Source organism: Peromyscus eremicus, chromosome 2 (assembly GCF_949786415.1).
Source record: "Peromyscus eremicus chromosome 2, PerEre_H2_v1, whole genome shotgun sequence".
Lineage (NCBI taxonomy): Eukaryota > Metazoa > Chordata > Mammalia > Rodentia > Cricetidae > Peromyscus > Peromyscus eremicus.
The window spans coordinates 121,078,600-121,096,261 of record NC_081417.1 but is presented as its reverse complement, the minus strand read 5'-3'; the positions used below and the strand labels follow the sequence as shown (position 1 = coordinate 121,096,261).

General features: G+C 47.9%; 1 protein-coding gene across 1 annotated transcript; it reads left to right on the top strand.

Annotated features, from left to right (window-relative positions):
- Positions 1-1,009: 1,009 nt before the first annotated feature.
- Positions 1,010-17,662, top strand: Ttc4 (tetratricopeptide repeat domain 4). Its single transcript, XM_059254611.1, has 10 exons — positions 1,010-1,217; positions 1,727-1,844; positions 3,370-3,531; positions 5,550-5,627; positions 7,921-8,045; positions 9,282-9,368; positions 10,992-11,209; positions 11,645-11,726; positions 14,588-14,670; positions 16,824-17,662. The coding sequence occupies exons 1-10, from the start codon at positions 1,107-1,109 to the stop codon at positions 16,918-16,920; spliced, it is 1,161 nt and encodes a 386-aa protein (XP_059110594.1). The 5' UTR covers positions 1,010-1,106; the 3' UTR covers positions 16,921-17,662.

Sequence of the window (17,662 nt, the reverse complement as noted above, 5' to 3'; positions counted from 1 at the left end):
ATCTTCAAGGACATAGTGAGACGGGACCTAGAACAAGAGGAGAGGTGCAAGAGCCAGGTCTAAGGCCATGGAGGCTGTGCAAAGGAGATAGACTTCATCCAGGAGACAGAGGGGAGGCAGGTGGGGGGCTAAGAAGGGAGATAGAGGAGCAGATGCCAATTTTAGAAAACTTTCTCCTCATGGGATGTAGGAACCCTGGGCACTGCTGCTGCAGCAACAGATTGATGCAGCTAGTTTGAAGAAGAATCTGTCACTAGTCAGTAGTGGCGAGCTTATGAATATTCATGACCCAAGGATTCTACCTGTAGGCATACATCTTGGGGTAATCTTCCCACAGGTCCAAAGGGGCATGTGTGAAGACCTCTGTTGTCATATTATCTATGAGGTGAGGTGAGGAATCAGGCTGGGTACCCATCCGGGAGGCTAAACCCTATGGGTACCTCAAGCCTTGTGTTAAGTGAAAAAAGTATGCTAAAATTTGTGTGCACAAAAATTTTGTTCTGTTGGCCGGGCAGCAGTGGCGCATGCCTTTAATCCCAACACTCAGGAGGCAGAGCCAGGCAGATCTCTGTGAGTTCAAGGCCAGCCTGGTCTCCAGAGCGAGATCCAGGGCTGGCACAAAAACGACACAGGGAAACCCCGTCTCGAAACCCCCCTCCCAATAAAAATTTGTTTTGTTTGAGAATGGGTCGTGCTATGTAGTCTAGGCTGGTCTTGAACTTGTGATTCTCCTACTAAACCCCCTAAATGCTAGGATTACAGACAAGTGTTATCGGGTTTGGCTAAGAATTCACTTTTTGAGAACATTTATAGAGAAGACAAAACATCAGGGTTGAAGGAGATGTGGAGGGCAGATACAAAAGGGAGCTTACATAACTACTACCAGAAGCCAGGAGAGGAGGCTAGGCAAGCTTTGCCAGGGGATGGATGCGGTGGAGGCTCCCTGTCAGGCCACGCCCCTGTCAGGCCACGCCCCCAGGCCCGCGGAACCCAAGAGGCACCGACACGCGCAGCCCGGACAGCAGAGGGAAGGGCACACGCGCCGCCGGAAGGAGCCGTACGCTTCTTGGCCCTTCAGGTCCAAGCACTTGGGGTCGCGAGGGGCAATGGAGAGTTCTGAGGCTGACCCTGCGGATGACACTTCCATGGACGCTTTCCTGGATAAGTTCCAGAGCCAACCTTACCGCGGCGGCTTCCGCGAGGACCAGTGGGAGGAGGTGAGCGTTCCCGGGGGCTCCGCTGGGGTGGGAACGTGGTCCTCGTGCCGTGATCGCTGCCGAAGGACGAGTGCCTTCCAGTTGAGTGCCAGAAGCCATCGGCTTCGAGGTTTTGAGAGTCTAAGTTGTCGCTGCAGTTAAGACTACAGGGCTGGGCAGTCAGCCCCGTGATCCACCACCACCTGGTTCTGCTACTGGGACGGTTTCCTGAGTTCTCTGAGCTGGGTTCCTCCCTTGTAAAGTTGCTTTGCCTGCAGCACCCTGTCACTTACGGTAAGGGCAAAGATGAACATGAGAGCACCTAGTTGAAGGTGATCACGACCACCCTTGGAGAGTTGAGAACTCAGAAGTCCAGTTTTCCACCATAGGAACCGGAGATTGTGTAGATCCAGCCAATCATGAGGATTTGCAGATCATAATCAGTGAAAAAGACTTTGACGTTGAGTCCTGGGATTGCATCTAATTCAGTAGACAATGCTAATTATGTGCTTTATTCTTTTGAAATCTAGGAATTTGACAAGATCCCCCTATTTATGAAGAAAGCACCATCAGAAATAGATCCCAAGGAGTTCCCTGACTTGGCTTGCCTTCAGTCAATTATTTTTGATGATGAGCGATCTCCAGAAGGTATCTTATGTGACTAGTGTTTGCTTTGTGTCTTTGTTGAGGTAAAGTATGAGTTAGATGGCCAACTTGTCACTATTCCCTCCACACTTCTTTTTTAGATATCTTCTAAATGCCCACAGTTCCAGGCCTCAAAGATCAGACTCCAATAAAAAGCCAAATTGTCCTAAAGAATCAGGAAATATGTGTGATAATTGCCAACAAGTACACTACTACCTTAGTGGGCACTGTTGGAGCACTCCGGCGGTAGCTCACAGTGGGTCTAAATCTTAATAGTTTTGTAGGTTGTTATCAGAAAGAGGAGGGAAAATGGCATTTCAGTGAATGAAACAATGTAAGAAAAGGAGTAGTATAATTTCCTCAAAAAATTTTTTTAAGTCCTTCAAAAACTAGGATAAATATACGTGTGTGTGTGTGTGTGTGTGTGTGTGTGTGTGTGTGTGTATTGAAACCAGAACCTCGGCGGTCAGGACAGCTTTGTTTTGTGGTGTGACTTCTCTTTTACTTTTATGAATGTTCCTGAGATCAAGCTCAGGTTGTCAAGTGTGGGGCCAGGTGCCTTTACCTGCTGAGTCATCTCTTAGGTCATCTTTCTTTCCCCCTTCAGCACTCACAGTCAGGTTGTGGTGGCACACACCTTTAATCCCAGCACTCGGGAGACAGAGGCAGGCGGATCTCTGAGTTTGAGGCTAGCCTGGTCTACAGAGCAAGTTCCATCACAGCCAGGGCTGTTACACAGAGAAACTTTGTCTTGGAAAAAAAAGAAAAAGAAAAAAAGAAAGAAAGAAGGAAGGAAGGAAGGAAGGAAGGAAAGAAAGAAAGGAACCACTTAGAAAGAAAGAAAGAAAGAAAGAAAGAAAGAAAGAAAGAAAGAAAGAAAGAAAGAAAGAAAGAAAGAAAGGAACCACTTAGTAACATACATCCTAAGACTTTTGGAATTGATTGTAGCATTAACTTTGTGTGCCATTGTGTCTCTATATTGATGCCCATTTTATCATACCATTAATCTGGATTTTTCTTTCTTTGTTGGTTCCATCTCTTTCATTTATCATATATGTGTTAGTTTGCCTTCTTCTTGGCTGTGCTAAAAGACTGTCCAAGATGAGCTTGGGGGAAGAAAGGGTTTATTTTAGCTTATAGGCTATAATCAGTTTATCACTGAAGGAAGTGAACTCAAGCAGGCACTTAGAGGCAGGAACTGAGACTGAGACCATAGGGAATGCTGCTTACTGGCTTGTTCTGCTTACCTTGTTTAGCTTTGTCATACACCCCAGGACCACCTGCCCAGGAGTAGTACTGCCCACAGTGTGATAGACCCTCCCACATCAATCATTAATCAAGAAAAGGCCCAAGACAGACCAATCTGATGGAGGCATTTTTTTTTTTTCGTTTGAGGCTTCCTCTTCCCAGATGACTCTAGCTTGTGTCAAGATGGCAACAACCTAACCTGCACAATATTACTTCATGATTCAGATTTTCAGTGAGCTTTCTAAAGGTATGACATGATGTTTATTTCCTCTATTTGCAGAGCAAGCCAAGGCCTATAAAGATGAAGGCAATGATTATTTTAAAGAAAAAGACTATAAGAAAGCTGTGGTTTCATACAGTGAAGGATTAAAGAAGAAGTGTGCAGACCCTGATTTGAATGCTATCCTTTATACCAATCGGGCCGCGGCACAGTACCATCTCGGTAAGTACTAAATTATGATTCAATTAGCTCCTTTTCCTGTATGTATGTGTATATATAGTGGATGGGTGTGTATGTGCAGGGCAAAGGTTAACCTCGGATGTCGTTCTCAGGAGCCATCTACCTTGGTTTTTTTGTTTGTTTTTCGAGACAGGGTTTTTCTGTGTAGTTTTGGTGCCTGTCCTGAAACTCACTCTGTAGACCAGGTGGGACTCGAACTCACAGAGATCCTCCTGGCTCTGCCTCTCGAGTGCTGGGATCAAAGTTGTGCGCCACCACCGCCTGGCCTACTTTGTTTTTTGAGACAATCTCCTGGAGCTTTCTGAGAAAGGTAGGCTGGCTGGCCAGCAAGCCATATGAATCCATTTGTCTTCGCTCCCTCCTCTCCCCTCAGCGTGGGATTACAAGCACATACTATCACAGTAGCATTTTTATGAGGGTCCTGGGGATTGTATTCAGGTCCCCATGCTTGTACAGCAAGCACTGTACTGACTGAGCCTTCTCCTCAGCCTGACTTTATTATTTCTGAAGAGATACATGTCTCAGCACTTAAGAACACTTGCTCCTCTTCCAGAGAACCTCAAGTTCAGGTCCCAGTACCCGCATCAGGCTGCGCACAACTGCCTGTACACAGGCACACTCCAGCTCCAGAGGTCTGATGCCCTCTTCTGAAGTCCATGAGCACCCACACATACAGGGCTGGCTGTTTGGCGTGTGTGTGTGCCCCACTCCCCCCCCCCCCCCCCCACCACACACATCTTTAAAAAAGGAAAGAAAAAGGAAAAGAAGAAAGAATTCATACCAGGAGTGGTCGCTTATGCTTTTAATCTTGGAATTTGGGAGGCAGAGGCAGATGGATCTAGGAAATTTCTTAAATTGATATTTTTCTTTATTCTGTGTACTGTTTTCTTTCTTTCCTTTTTTTTTTTTTTTTTTTTTTTTTTTTTAATTTTCAAGACAGGGATTCTCTATGTAGCTTTGGAGCCTGTCTTAGAACTCATTGTGTAGACCAGGCCTCAAACTCACAGAGATCCACCTGCCTCTGCATCCTGAGTGCTGAGATTAAAGGCGTGCGCCATCACTGCCAGGCCTGCGTACTGTTTTCTTTTTGGAAATTGTGGCTGCTGGTGCAGAACCAAGTGGGAGAATGGGGCTGAGGGCTCTGTGCTTGGTTTTCCTTTACTAGATCACCACTGTGCCTGGGGTTCCAGTCCAGAGGCCCTGTTTTTGTGTCTGCCTAGAGTAAACCTCCAGTTTACCTCTCTCTGCAGGTTTGGGGCGGGCTGGGTTCCAGCAGCAGAGGGTAAGGCATTTGGAAATCTGCCGGCCTTTCAGTCTGCCTGCTCCCTTTGCAGAGGCCCTGCTGCCTGTGACACCAAGTCCTGAGTACTTGTTCCTCTTGTGGTGTGGCTCGGTAGTCCCCTCTGCTTTCTGTTTTCACGCCCTGTCCCTTTGCTTTCCAGCTTTCAAAGAGTATTCTGTGTTCTAAGTGCCTTTGTGAGTGTCTGGACCCTGTAAATCTCAGCTACCTGGGAGAATGAGGCAGGAGGATCCCAAGTTTGAGGTCAGCCTGGGCGGTTTTGTGAAACCCTGTCTCAGCTCTCAGTACCAGAGGGAAATAATGGAGCTCACTTGTTCTTCACATTGGTCCTTACACCTTGCTCAAGTATTTTTGAGGATAATTTCTAGAAGAAAACTGTTGTTTCAAAGAGAGTGCTAATTTATTCTGTAATTAACTGTATTTTTCCATATCCTTACCAATTTCACGTCAGCTTTAGTTTCCTGGCCACTAGTGAACGGGACGGCTTTTCATGGGCTTATTCACTGTTTCCAATTCATGGGGATTGCCTGCCATTGTGAGCATTTTAGGACTTGATGAGCATAATATTTTTCAGAAGTATGTTCAGTTGTTCCAATTTCTTGAGACTTGTTCAAGAAATGTCTTTGTCAATGTCATGGTGTTCTGGAAACATTTTGACCTCAAAACTTGTTCTTTCTTTTACTTATTGGCATTTTGTTAGGCAATTTCCGCTCTGCTCTCAACGATGTGCTGGCTGCCAGGAAGCTGAAGCCCGGCCACCTGAAAGCCATAATAAGAGGTGAGTCTCCATGAGCTGCGGGGTGGCCATCACTATGGACAAACTGGCACTCCCTGCACCAAAAACTGCCATTGACAGCGCTGCCTGAGGTGCTGGGCCTGAGGGAGTCACCTCAGTCCTGCAGTCTTGATGTGAAGCTGCCCCTCAGCAGCTACAGGCCACTCAGCACTCCTCAGAAAGCTCTACCCTTTAGACTGTGGTTGTATGAAGTTGAAACTCCTCATTTTGAATTAGTAAAGATTAAAGTTAATTAAGACACAGCACATCCTGATTTTCTTCCCAGTTTCCCTGATTGAAAGGCAAGATATTCAAATGCCAATTAAAATAATTAAAAGATAAGTTCTGGGACTTTTGTTGAGAACTCTCCTGCTGGACTGTTTCCTCGTTTCTGTCTTGTGGTCCCGTGCTTTATTACTTTATTCTTTAGTTTTCTCTGCGCTTAGGGTGCTTTGCAAACTTTGATTTATTCTTCATATATTGAACCTCCCTCCATTGCCATGAGCCTGCTTAAACTGCTTTATCCAAGTTATGCCTCTTTAGATGTCCCTGGCTGGAGGGTGGGTTCTTGTTCCTCGGCCACAGGACAGAAGGCACGGAGTCAGGGTGGCTGGTAGAGTACAGTCCTGTGGAATTAGTCTCACCGATTCATTGTCAGCCTCACCTTAAAGTATGACCTTGCAGGGCATCTCCTGTCAGTGTCAGTTTGCTCAGTTCTGAGTAGGGGTAGGCTTTTCTCCTCTACCATGTGGGCTCCAGGGAGTGATTTCAGGGCATCAGGCTTGGCAGCAAGGGCTTTACCTGCTGAACTATCTTACCTGTCCAGGGTTAGAGTCTTTGACAGCCAAGCCTTTATAGTAAAGTTCTGATGTTTTAAATTTTCTATGAATAGCCGGGCGGTGGTGGCGCACGTCTTTAATCCCAGCACTCGGGAGGCAGAGCCAGGCGGATCTCTGTGAGTTCAAGGCCAGCCTGGTCTACAGAGCGAGATCCAGGACAGGCACCAAAAACAACATAGAGAAACCCTGTCTCGAAAAAACTAAATAAATAAATAAATAAATAAATAAATAAATAAATAAATAAATAAAAATAAAAAAAATTCCATGAAAAGCCTAAAAGAGGTTAACTCTTGAACATGATTGCATCAAAACATTTTAGAGCTGGCCAGTGGTGGCACACACCATTAGTCTCAGCACTTGGGAGGCAGAGGCAGCAGATCTCTGTGAATTTGAGGCCAGCCTGGGCTACAGAGTGAGTTCCAGGACAGCCAGAGCCACATAATGAAACCGGGGTCTCAAACAAACAAACAAAAAAACGTTTTGGAACTAGAATCATTGCCGGGCGGTGGTGCCGCACGCCTTTAATCCCAGCACTCGGGAGGCAGAGCCAGGCGGATCTCTGTGAGTTCGAGGCCGGCCTGGGCTACCAAGTGAGTTCCAGGAAAGGCGCAAAGCTACACAGAGAAACCCTGTCTCGGAGAAAAAAAAACCAAAAAAAAAAAAAAAAAAAAAAAAAAAAAGATATGCAGCTTAGTGGTAGAGCACCTTCCCTCGCATGCACAAGGTGCCTCAGATATCATCCCAGAATGCAAACAAAACAAGCCCCCAAACCAGCCAAACAAAACCCAAAGAGGAGCAGCTTAAACAGACGGCTCTATAAAAAAGGAAACTTAGAAGAGACCCTGGGCTTTGGTGTTGACTGGTGGCTGTGGAAATTCTGCTTTATAGTAAATATCTTTTCGGGGCTGGGGAGATGGCTCAGCAGTTAGGAGAACATTTGCTCTTGCAGAGGACTTTTTCAGTCCAGTGGGTCCCAGCTGCCTGAGACTCCAGCTCCAGGGCTATCCAACATTTCTGGCCTCTTCAGGCAGACACTTTTGTGAACATGCCCACATGTAAACATGCACACATACACATAAAAAAAATACACATACCATCTGAGATGGGTTTTATTCTCCCGTTTGCAGATGAGGAACCTGAAACTCAATCATGGCCCTTGTCCAAGGTCCAGCAAGTAAACGACAGCCATTTTCTAGCCCAGCTCGGTCTGATTCCAGAACCTGTGTTCTTTGCCATAAGGTGCTGCATTTTAGGGTTCTTTATACCGGGAAGACTTAGAAGTTTTGAACTAAATGGGGATGAGAGCGATTTCACAAATCCTTTTCTTGTCTAGGAACTGAACTACAAAGAGCGGAGTCCTGCCTTCCCATCTAGGGCTAGCCGGTGCCCGGTGGGGAGGGAGGGTTTGCTCAAGGTGTGCACATTGTTCTAGATCCTCAGGACTCTGGTTTCTGCAGGTGCCATTTGCCATCTTGAACTGAAACACTTTGCCGAGGCTGTGAACTGGTGTGATGAGGGGCTACAGATTGATGCCAAAGAGAAGAAACTTCTAGAAGTGAGGGCAAAAGCAGACAAGCTGAAGGTTGGTAACTGTCCGCAGACGTTTGCATTTGCTAATTAGCATTCCTCAGGTTATGTCTCAAGTCATTGTGGGAATATCTGGTGTGTATACTAGCAGTTTAGTAGTGGTGTCTAACTTTGCCCTGCCAAGGGCAGGTGTAAATGGGCTTCCAGCAGGCAGAGTTTCCTGAGAGATGATGCCTGAGCCTAATCTCTTAATGACTGAGCAGGAGTTTACTTGGCTGAATGACACTGAGGGAGAAGAACATTCCAGACAAGAGCCCTAGGAAGGAGACATCAACAAATCTTGAGTTTGAATACTACTTTGCCACTGCTGAAATGTGTTGGACAAGTTCCTGATGTCTCTCAGTCCCAGCTTTGAAAATGAAGAGTATAATATATACCTTGACTGTTTTTATGAAGATGAAATGAGCTAAGTGTTTTTCACATTCTCAAGAGAGTTAGAAACAACCAGATAATACCCAGCAGAGACCGCATGAGCTGCAAAGCCTGACATATCTGCCCTCTTCCCTTTGTAGCAGATGTTGGCAGATTCCTATCACCTGCAGGGTCAGGAGTGAAAGCCTTGGACAGACTGGGGGTGGGGGTGAGCGGGGAAGAATATTCTCTCCGTCAGACTGAGTAGAATGTAGTGTTTTCCCTCACTGGTTGTGACTGTGCAGAAGGCAGAGCCTGTGAGTTTTTGACACGGGTTCTCCAGCCACCAGAGAAGCTGGGGTCCCCATGCAGCACTTGCCCACTCCACTGGGGTCCCTGAATCGAGATGCCCTCTCTCCTTGATTGGTGGTGTCTTCCTCAGCTGCCTAAGCCCACTTTGGGGACAGACTCAGTCACCCCATGTGTTGTACTCAGTCCACACCACCAGGGGGACACACCTGGTACACTTGGCCCTTTACTTGGCAGCACCCCTCAGTGGGTTGTGAGTTCCTGGGGTACAAGAACTAAGGTTTGTGGGTTTTGTTTGTTTGTTTGCCTTTTTAAGAACTAGTTTTAAATTTCTGCTTCCACTGGGCCTGGCTCCTGGATGTGTGTTTGTGCTTGTTTACTGAAACAGACCCTGGCAATCCCTGAGCAGGAGCGTGGCCTGCACAGGACTGGGTATGGTCGTGCACAGGACTGGGTATGGTCGTGCACAGGACTGGGTATGGTCGTGCACAGGACTGGGTATGGTCCTGCAGGCTGGGGTAGATGGAGGAAGAGCTCCCTGGAGCTGATGGCATCTGAATTTTATTTCCAGAGGATGGAAGAGAGGGATCTGAGGAGGGCAAAGTTGAAAGAAAAGAAGGAACAGAGACAGAACGAGGCTCTACTCCAGGCTGTCAAGGTGAGTTCTCAGACTATAGCCAAGTGTATAAAGTCCCCTGGCTGTGGAAACCTGCCAGGAACCTTCCTTGGGATGCTTTTTCTTCACGACTGTGCTTACCCAGGCTCTGGAGTCAGACCACCGCGTCCAGTTAGCTCGGCCCCTGCCTTTGCTGGTCTCAGGAACATACCGAGTATGTGCTCTAGGTTAATCATCCTCTCGTCCCATTTTCTCAGCAGCCATCTGGGGAAGGTTTTCCTGTTCCTGCTTTACTCGTTTTTGATGAGAAAACCTCACACAGCTCAGGGCGTCAGCACCTGGCCTTTCTCTTTACTATAACTTACGTTACAACCCGAGAAAGCCACAGTTTTAGGATGTTCTTCTGACTAATGGCAATAAAATCCTCCCTGTCCAGCATTCTGAAGTGAGTGTAGGCTAGGAGGCCCAGTGGCCAAGCCAGTTAGTGCTTGGTTCTTACATGAAGGGAACGTGTCTGACACACGTTTCTTTTATCCTTGACAGCCGACTAGTCTCCCATTTGATCTTGCTCTGTCTTTACAGGGAGATGATGCCTCCTGGGCTGAGGTTGTAGTTTCTTTCTGTGTTCACTGAAGTTATGCACCCATTTTGATAATTAACTTTGAGAACTTAACACTGCTAAAGTGTACTTCACTTGTCTCTCCCAACAGGCAATCTGTTAACACATATTAACAAGTTAAATATGGGGGCTGGAGAGATGGCTCAGTGGTCAAGATTCCTGGTTGTTCTTCCAGAAAACCCAGGTCCATCCCCAGCACCCACATAGCAGCTCACAACTGTCTATAACTCCAGCTCCAGGGGATCTGACGTCCTTACACAGACATACATATGGGTAAAACACCACATAAATAAAATTAAAAAAAAATTAGACTGGGCACGTGGCACATGCCTTTAATCCCAGCGCCTGGGAACAGGTGACAGGAGGATTAGAAAGTCAAGGCCAGCTCTGGTTCCATGAGACTGTCTCAAAAAGAGAAAAGAACAGGTTTGCCAACTCCTACTTTAAGGGATATCATCAAAGCTATTTTGATGTCTCCAGATGTGCTAACCTTAGAAACCTAGCACACGTTAAGAGATGGCACCACTCTGGAGACCCGTGGTGGATCTTCACGTCAGTAAGGCAGTCAGGATGAAGTCAGGCTTTTATTTCTAGCATCCTATGTGCTCACCCAAGGGAAGCGTTTGCATTCCTGTACCATCACACGCTTGCCCTGTTCTGTGCCTCTGCACGTGCATTCTCCATCTTTCAAAGCCACTCTCCAAGGCTTAGCACTTCTCAGGTACCACCAGCTACTGTCTGCAGTACCTCAGCTCCACTTCCTACCGTCTGTTGTGACTATCCCATAGCTGTTTCCTCTAGACCAGAGACAGCTCTGAGGGCAGGGAACCATGTCCACCTCCTCTTGATACAGGGCCAAGCACACCACAGATGCCTAGTGAAGTTAAACAAGTGGTGCCTACTGTGTGCCAGGCCGTCAGGACAGTTAGGATGGACCGTGTGTGGAGCTGGCCCTCAGGAAGCTCCTATGGCTAGGGTGTATTTCAGTGATGTGTGTTTGCATCTTCCTACATGAGGTCTGTGCCTGTGTTTTTGTCTTAATCCAGGCTAGGAACATCAGGCTTGTCTCTGAAGCAGTGGTTAAGGATGAAGATTCAGCCTCCAATGGTCCAGCTGAGATCCTCCTGGATGGGCTCAGCTCTGAGAACCCTGGTGGAGCCAGGCTAAGTCTAAATAATCAAGGCAGGCTGAGCTGGCCTGTGCTGTTCCTGTACCCAGAGTATACGCAGTCTGACTTTGTCGCTGCCTTTCATGAGGATTCCAGGTACATACTCCAGCAGCTCTCCACTCCTGCTCGAGTGCTCCTCCTGCCGACGTGCCAGGGAGTAATTTAGAGGTACCCCCTAGCAGGTTGCCGGGCTTCTCCGTTGTGAATCTGTTTACTCTCTGGCAGGATAGGGCTTGCCTTGTCGCTGTCTGGTGGGTCATCTTAGGTAGTACATGCGTATAGTGTAAGTGTGTGTTTATTAGAAAAGATACAGATTGCACCATTTAACGTGTAATTTCAAAGCGTTAATGCTTAGAAAGATTATGTCCTAGACAAGTGTCTAGCCTTCATATTTTGGCGCTATTGTCTCAGTGGGTTAAGCCTGAATGCCATGCTTTATACATCACCTTTCTCTCTGAATTGGTGTCCAGGGACTGATGTGGGGATGGAGATGGAACATTGATACCCAGAAAGCACTTCTTCCTCCCATAGGTTTATTGACCATCTCAAGGTGATGTTTAGTGAAGCGCCCTCCTGGGACTCAGAGCAGAAATACCACCTGGATAATTTGGAGGTAAGAAAAGTTCTATTTCGTCCCTCTGAGGGAGTTGGGAAGAGTGTATACAGAAATTGAGTGTTTTTAAAAGGTGTGTGTGTGAGATTTGCCACAGGACATGTGGAGGTCAAAGGACAACTTTGGGGCGTTGGCTTTCTCCCCTGTAGGTTCTGGGGATTGAACTCAGGCCATCAGCCTTGTCCATCAAGAGCTTTTACACACTGAACCATCTCACTGACCCTTGAGTGATTACAATTTTTTTGGTAAAATATACATTATATAACACTTACCATTTTAGTCCCACAGTTGAGTGACATTATCAAGCTCATTCACACTGTTATATGCCCATTACTACTATCCCTCTCTATAACTTTCCATTTTCCTAAACTGAGACACTGAACTCATCAAACATGAAACAGAAATGTCCTCTACCCCTACCCTTGGGTGTGTTCTACTTCCTTTCTCTATGAACGTGGGACCACACAGAAACAGAAGTCATACAGTGTCTGGCTTACTTCGCTTAGCATAGTGTCTTCAAGATTCAACCATAGTCTAGAATGAGTCAAATTGTAGCATATGTGAGCCTTCCTTTGTAAGGCTGAATAATATTCCAGTGCTAGAATTTTTTAAATAAAATATAACCAGAGTTTACTGAGTAATGAATTGTTTCCTGAATATTTGAGAGGGAGACACCACATGTTTTCCAGCAACCTTGAATTACTTTTGTACATGTTTTCTGTAGACAAAGACGTTCTTCATGATCTCGAAAGAGCTATCAAGGTCAGGAAACTAGCCTTGATTGTTGACTACAGTCTTATCCTCAGGCTCCATTCAGGGTCCACAGATTGTCCCAGGAAGATTCCTTCTGTTCCAGGAATACATAGTGTGTTGATTATGTCCTTTATTGTCCCTGCCCTGACCCCTGAAGAGCTGTTGTCAGTGTTTTCTGTCTTCTCTCCTGTGTTTCCTGGGACTGGATTTGGATTTTGTGTGTTTGGCTGGACTGTTACAGGGGTGATGCTGTGTTCTCACTGACCTATCAGGTGGGCTCTCGGTGTCTTGTTCTTAAAGATGATCACCCTGGTCACCTGACCAAGGAGGGGTCACCAGGTCTCTACTGCACAGTGACTCTGTATACTTTATGATTTCATGGGAGGCTCTTTGAAATGAGTGTGTGTGCACGTGCACTAGCATGCATGTAGATGTCAGAGGACAACTTACAGGAGCCAGTTCTGACCTTCCATCATGTGGGGTCTGAACTCAGATCATCAGGCTTGGAGCAAAGCATGTACCTTTACCACTGAGCCATCTCACTAGCCCGACATCTGTTTTACTCAGTGGATTTATGGTTTCCTCTTTTAGTCAATGAGTTATAATTGGCTACTGTGGTTGTTTATGTTCAAATTGTGCTAGACTTGGTCAGTGGGACTCTCTTCCGACTTGTTCTTATAGATTAGTGTAAGAACTTGTTTCTGGCCTGGATGCTCCGACTTTGACCTCTGTTTTCTTCACTGCAGCTCTGACAGCAGCCATTCTTTCCCGGGGAGCCTTGGTTGTTTCTACTGGAGAGTGGTATTAGAAGCCTAGGTCTCTGTGCGGTCCATACACTGTTAATATTGGGAAAAGGGACTCATGGCTAGGGACTGAGTATGTGGGCAATGTTATGTGTCTCCAGTTCTGCTCTGGCACTGAGATCTGCTTTATATTTATGAGGAAGACTTTGGTGGCTTTTTGGTTTTTGAGTCAGGTTTTTACTGTGTAGCACAGGCTAGCCTGGGACTCAAGACCGTCCCCCTACCTCAGCCTGTGTGCACTAGGGTTCCAGCTGTGCACTACCACGCCCAGCTGACCTTTGCTCTTTGGTCAGTCCCCCTCAGCCACTAGCACTGGCACCTTCCTGTGTGGAACCCTCAGCCCCATGGCGGGCTGCTCCCCCCACATGGCATCCTTCCTCATCTGCAGACTGCGACATCCTGAGTGGCTCACCCACCCTTCATCCTGTTCAGGCTCTAACCCAACAGGCCATCCTGTTGGGGCTTGGTGGCATGGACTGTAATCCCAGCCACTTGGGAAGCTGGAGTAGGAGTCCATCCTGGACTAATAAGCAGTTCAAGGTAACTTAGTGACTTAACTTTATTTTAAAACCGTAAAAGGAAGGATGTAGCTCAGTGGCTGAGCACCTGCCTAGCGTGTGTGACACCCTGGGTCCTATCCTATCCTCAGTACTGCAAAGAGCAACAAGAAAACAGAAGCAGCAGGCCATTCTGTGCCATAACCAGTGGTCGTCTTTCGTCTGTCTGGGGCCTGATACTCCCCATAGTTTTCTGCCCCGCACATGTGGACACTGTTTTCACTTCTCTTGGGCCCCAGCTTGCTGCCCTAGGCTACCTGACTTCCAAGGAAGCCTTTCTTCCTGTTCAGGCTGCTGGCTCCGGCGTGAGTGCCTCCCTCTCCTGGTCGAGCTCTGACGTGCCTCCTGTGAGATGTCCTCACGCTGCTCTGGCCTCAGTGCCCTGCACACATAACCTGGTGTTGTCACCTGTGAGATGTTCTCACCTGCTCTGGTTCTTCCTTTGTTTCGGGGTCACTGTGGCTTTCTCCTCCCCACCCCTACGGCACTGGGACTAGACTGAAGGCTGCACGGGCCGTTTCCTGCCTGTGGACATGAGGAGTGTTCCCCTTCCCTGACCGCGGAGGAGGCAGCCTTCTGGGTAGCACAGCAGGGGCTGACCTGTGCACCTGAGGCTGCAGGCCTGTGGAGGAGCAGTACTCCACTAGCAGCAGCTGCCGCCATCCCAGCTTCTCAGAATTGCCACTGCGTGTGTAGGGCTGCCGAAGCCCGGGTTTGTCTCTGATTCTCTTCCTGGTTAATCTCACAGATCTACTTCGAGGATGAGGATAGGGCAGAACTATACCAGGTGTCCCCCTGGAGCACTCTGCTGCAGGTGCTGCAGCACCCCAGGTGAGCACCTCCATGGGATGATGGGGAAATGCACAGGTCCCTTCCCAGAGTCTAGTCAGCTCCTCCGCTCACTGATCCACAGCCATTGCAGAAGGCAGCCAGTCAGAAGGCAGCCTGTCAGAGGGCAGCCCGTGGGACTGACTGGCCTGGCCCATTAAGCCACGCCATCGGCCAAGGAGGGTGAAGAACAATGGCAGCCCAGGCCAGGGAAGTGAGTGGCCTGGTCTCAGAATGGAAAAGCTGCTTGTTTTTTGTAGCTGAAGGTAGCTGGGGTAGCTTCCATTTTCTGATTGCAGTTGTCTCCCGACACTGTTACATGGAAAGAGCATATTGCAGATAGCCCTTGGCTCCCTATCTGTATGACCCTGAGCACACTCTGCCTCACTGGGCTTGCCCTTCACCTGTAGAATGGGTACATGTTTCTAGGGTACTTTCGAGTCAGGATGCAAGCAGAAGGCAGAGTGCTCTGTAGACATGGTGCGGCCTGCCGAGGGAGGATGTCTTTGTTATCAGCAATGGCAGCAAGCAGGATTCCACAGCCGCCTCTCAGCAGCTTCTGTAGAATGCCCTGAGGGGGGTTAACAAGTTCACTCTTAGGGCCATTTTTCTCCAACTTGGAGCAAAGTGAAGAAGAGTAAGGCAAAGGATTTCTGCACTAGACTAGAAACCAGTTGTGCTGGGGAGAGGGGTCGAGGGTGTGGTAAGCAGTGAGGCCGGGGAGCTGAGTTAGCACCATTCATGGCGCATGGACTTGACTGTCCCGCTGAGGAACACAGGCTTTATCCGGGATGGTGAGTGGACCTGCAGAGGTGAGTTCAAGGAAGGTGTACAGATTTGAATTGTCCTGTCGGGTGCTGAGGCCCAAGGTGGGAGAGGCTGGATGGGAGGGAGACTCAGGACAGATGGGAAGGTTCAAACATGGCATCTTTGAGGAAGCGCTTCCTGTTTCCCCCCTGTAGAGGGGATTGGGCCTTCTTGGGCTAAGGATGTATCTCACACATCTTTTTTTTTTTTTTTTTTTTTTTTGGTTTTTCAAGACAGGGTTTCTCTGTGTAGCTTTGCACCTTTTTCCTGGAACTCACTTGGTAGCCCAGGCTGGCCTCGAACTCACAGAGATCCGCCTGGCTCTGCCTCCCGAGTGCTGGGATTAAAGGTGTGCGCCACCACCGCCCGGCTTCACACATCTTTTTATAGCCCTTCCTCCAGAGCAAGAACATGTTTTTTGTTGTTGTTGTTGTTTCGAGACAGGGTTTCTTTGTGTAGCTTTGCGCCTTTCCTGGAACTCCCTTTGGAGACCAGGCTGGCCTCGAACTCACAAAGATCCTCCTGGCTCTGCCTCCCGAGTGCTGAGATTAAAGGCGTGCACCACCACCGCCTGGCTGTTTTTGTTTTTTTTTTTTTTTTTTTTTTTTAAGTATGTCTTTTAACATTTAAGGGGGAACGGCGGGGGGGGGGGGTGGGGGGGTGTTGCACCCATGCCATGGCATACGCTGTGTGCAGGTCAGAGGACACCTTGTGGGTGTTGGTTCTCTCTTCCACTATTTGAGTCCCAGTAAGGCACAGCAGCCAAGTGCCTTTATCCACTGAACCATCTAACTGGTCCATGTGGTTATACTTTAATCTTGTTTCTTAACACAGGGCCTTGTTACTAAACCTGGAGTCATAGTCTATACCTCAAGAAGCCAGGCTTGGCCATTCACTCTCAAGAAACCAATTCAAAGAGCAAAAGTAATAGTTTTGTTTGTTTTTTAAAGGTGAAAAAAAAGGGGGGATTAATTCAGTGTGGCCACAATGGGAACAGATGGCCAAACCTGGCTTGTTGGAGTATAGACTGTAGCCTCAAGTTAGTAAGAACCCGGCTTACCCAGTTACTCACAGAACAGGGAGTGAAGGAACTGATAACTTGTTTTGTGGTCTTCTTTCATGTTTAGTCCCACGTGTGCCTGATGCCAGAGGGCCGACCTAGAGTTGTGACTCACTTTTAAGGGGAGACTTATGCTGTCCCCAGACTTACAAACAACCAGACAAAGAAATGTGCTAAGTTGTATCTTAATGTTTATATGCATTCGAAGGTTCACCTTGAGTGTGGTTGGGAAGGTTCATGGATAATGGAGCGTATAATCCAGTTAACCACTCTGTCATGCTCCCTGCAGGTACGCGGTGAAGGCCCTTACACCAACATTCGTGGTCTGTGTAGGATCTTCTCCTTTCTCTAAGAATTATCTTCAGGGGAAAAGGGTACACAGGTAAAGTGGGAGCCAGACCCTGGGGTTTCCTCCCTCAGCTTCCTCTGCCTGGAGTCTACACACTTGGATCAGCCAGACAGACCTGGAGTTCAGCATTTCTCTGTCCCCAGGGACAGTGGTTGCTAGCCTCATGCTGGGGACAAGCTGCTGGCCTCCCTGAACCTCAGCCTGTCTGACTGAGTGCCGAGTTCCAGCTGGGCCTCACCCTCCTCAGATTCACAGCTCTGTCTTGGTCAGAACAGCCTTGGAGTCCATCGCTGAAGGAGCATCTGCTGCAGTTGTCCCACGAGCTGGCCTTGGTGACTCCCTGGCCTGTAGATTGTGTCAGGGCGCAGCAACAGTCTTAACCTTTGTGGCATCGGGCATGTACAGAATGTCCTCCAAGGCAGTAACCAACCCTGCATAGTATTCTAAGGCTGTAGGGCTGAGACTGAGTCTGACTTTCCACCAGAATCGGGGAGAGCTATAAGGGATGCTGTGGATGCCATGAGGTGAATGGAGCCATGAAGCCACATCCTGTTTCTGCGTTAATGACTGTACAGACTGGGGTCCTCGGGACCAGTTCCCCTGCCCTCCCAGTGTGAGAACTGCAACAGACCAGACAGTAGTTCCCGAATGCTTCCCCATTCCCTCAGCTCCAGTCATGCTCCTGCCTCAGCAGAAGAATGCTGGGTTAGGGTGTGCACCACAGTACCTGGCTAGTATGCCTTTTGATGTGGAAAGTCTTGATCTGTCGTAGATAGTTT

Coding starts and splice junctions, on each gene's coding strand:
- Ttc4 (XM_059254611.1), top strand. CDS start 1,107: ATGGAGAGTTCTGAGGCTGACCCTGCGGATGACACTTCCATGGACGCT. Junction 8,046..9,281: donor CAAAAGCAGACAAGCTGAAG/GTTGGTAACTGT, acceptor TTTTATTTCCAG/AGGATGGAAGAGAGGGATCT. Junction 11,210..11,644: donor GCCTTTCATGAGGATTCCAG/GTACATACTCCA, acceptor TTCCTCCCATAG/GTTTATTGACCATCTCAAGG.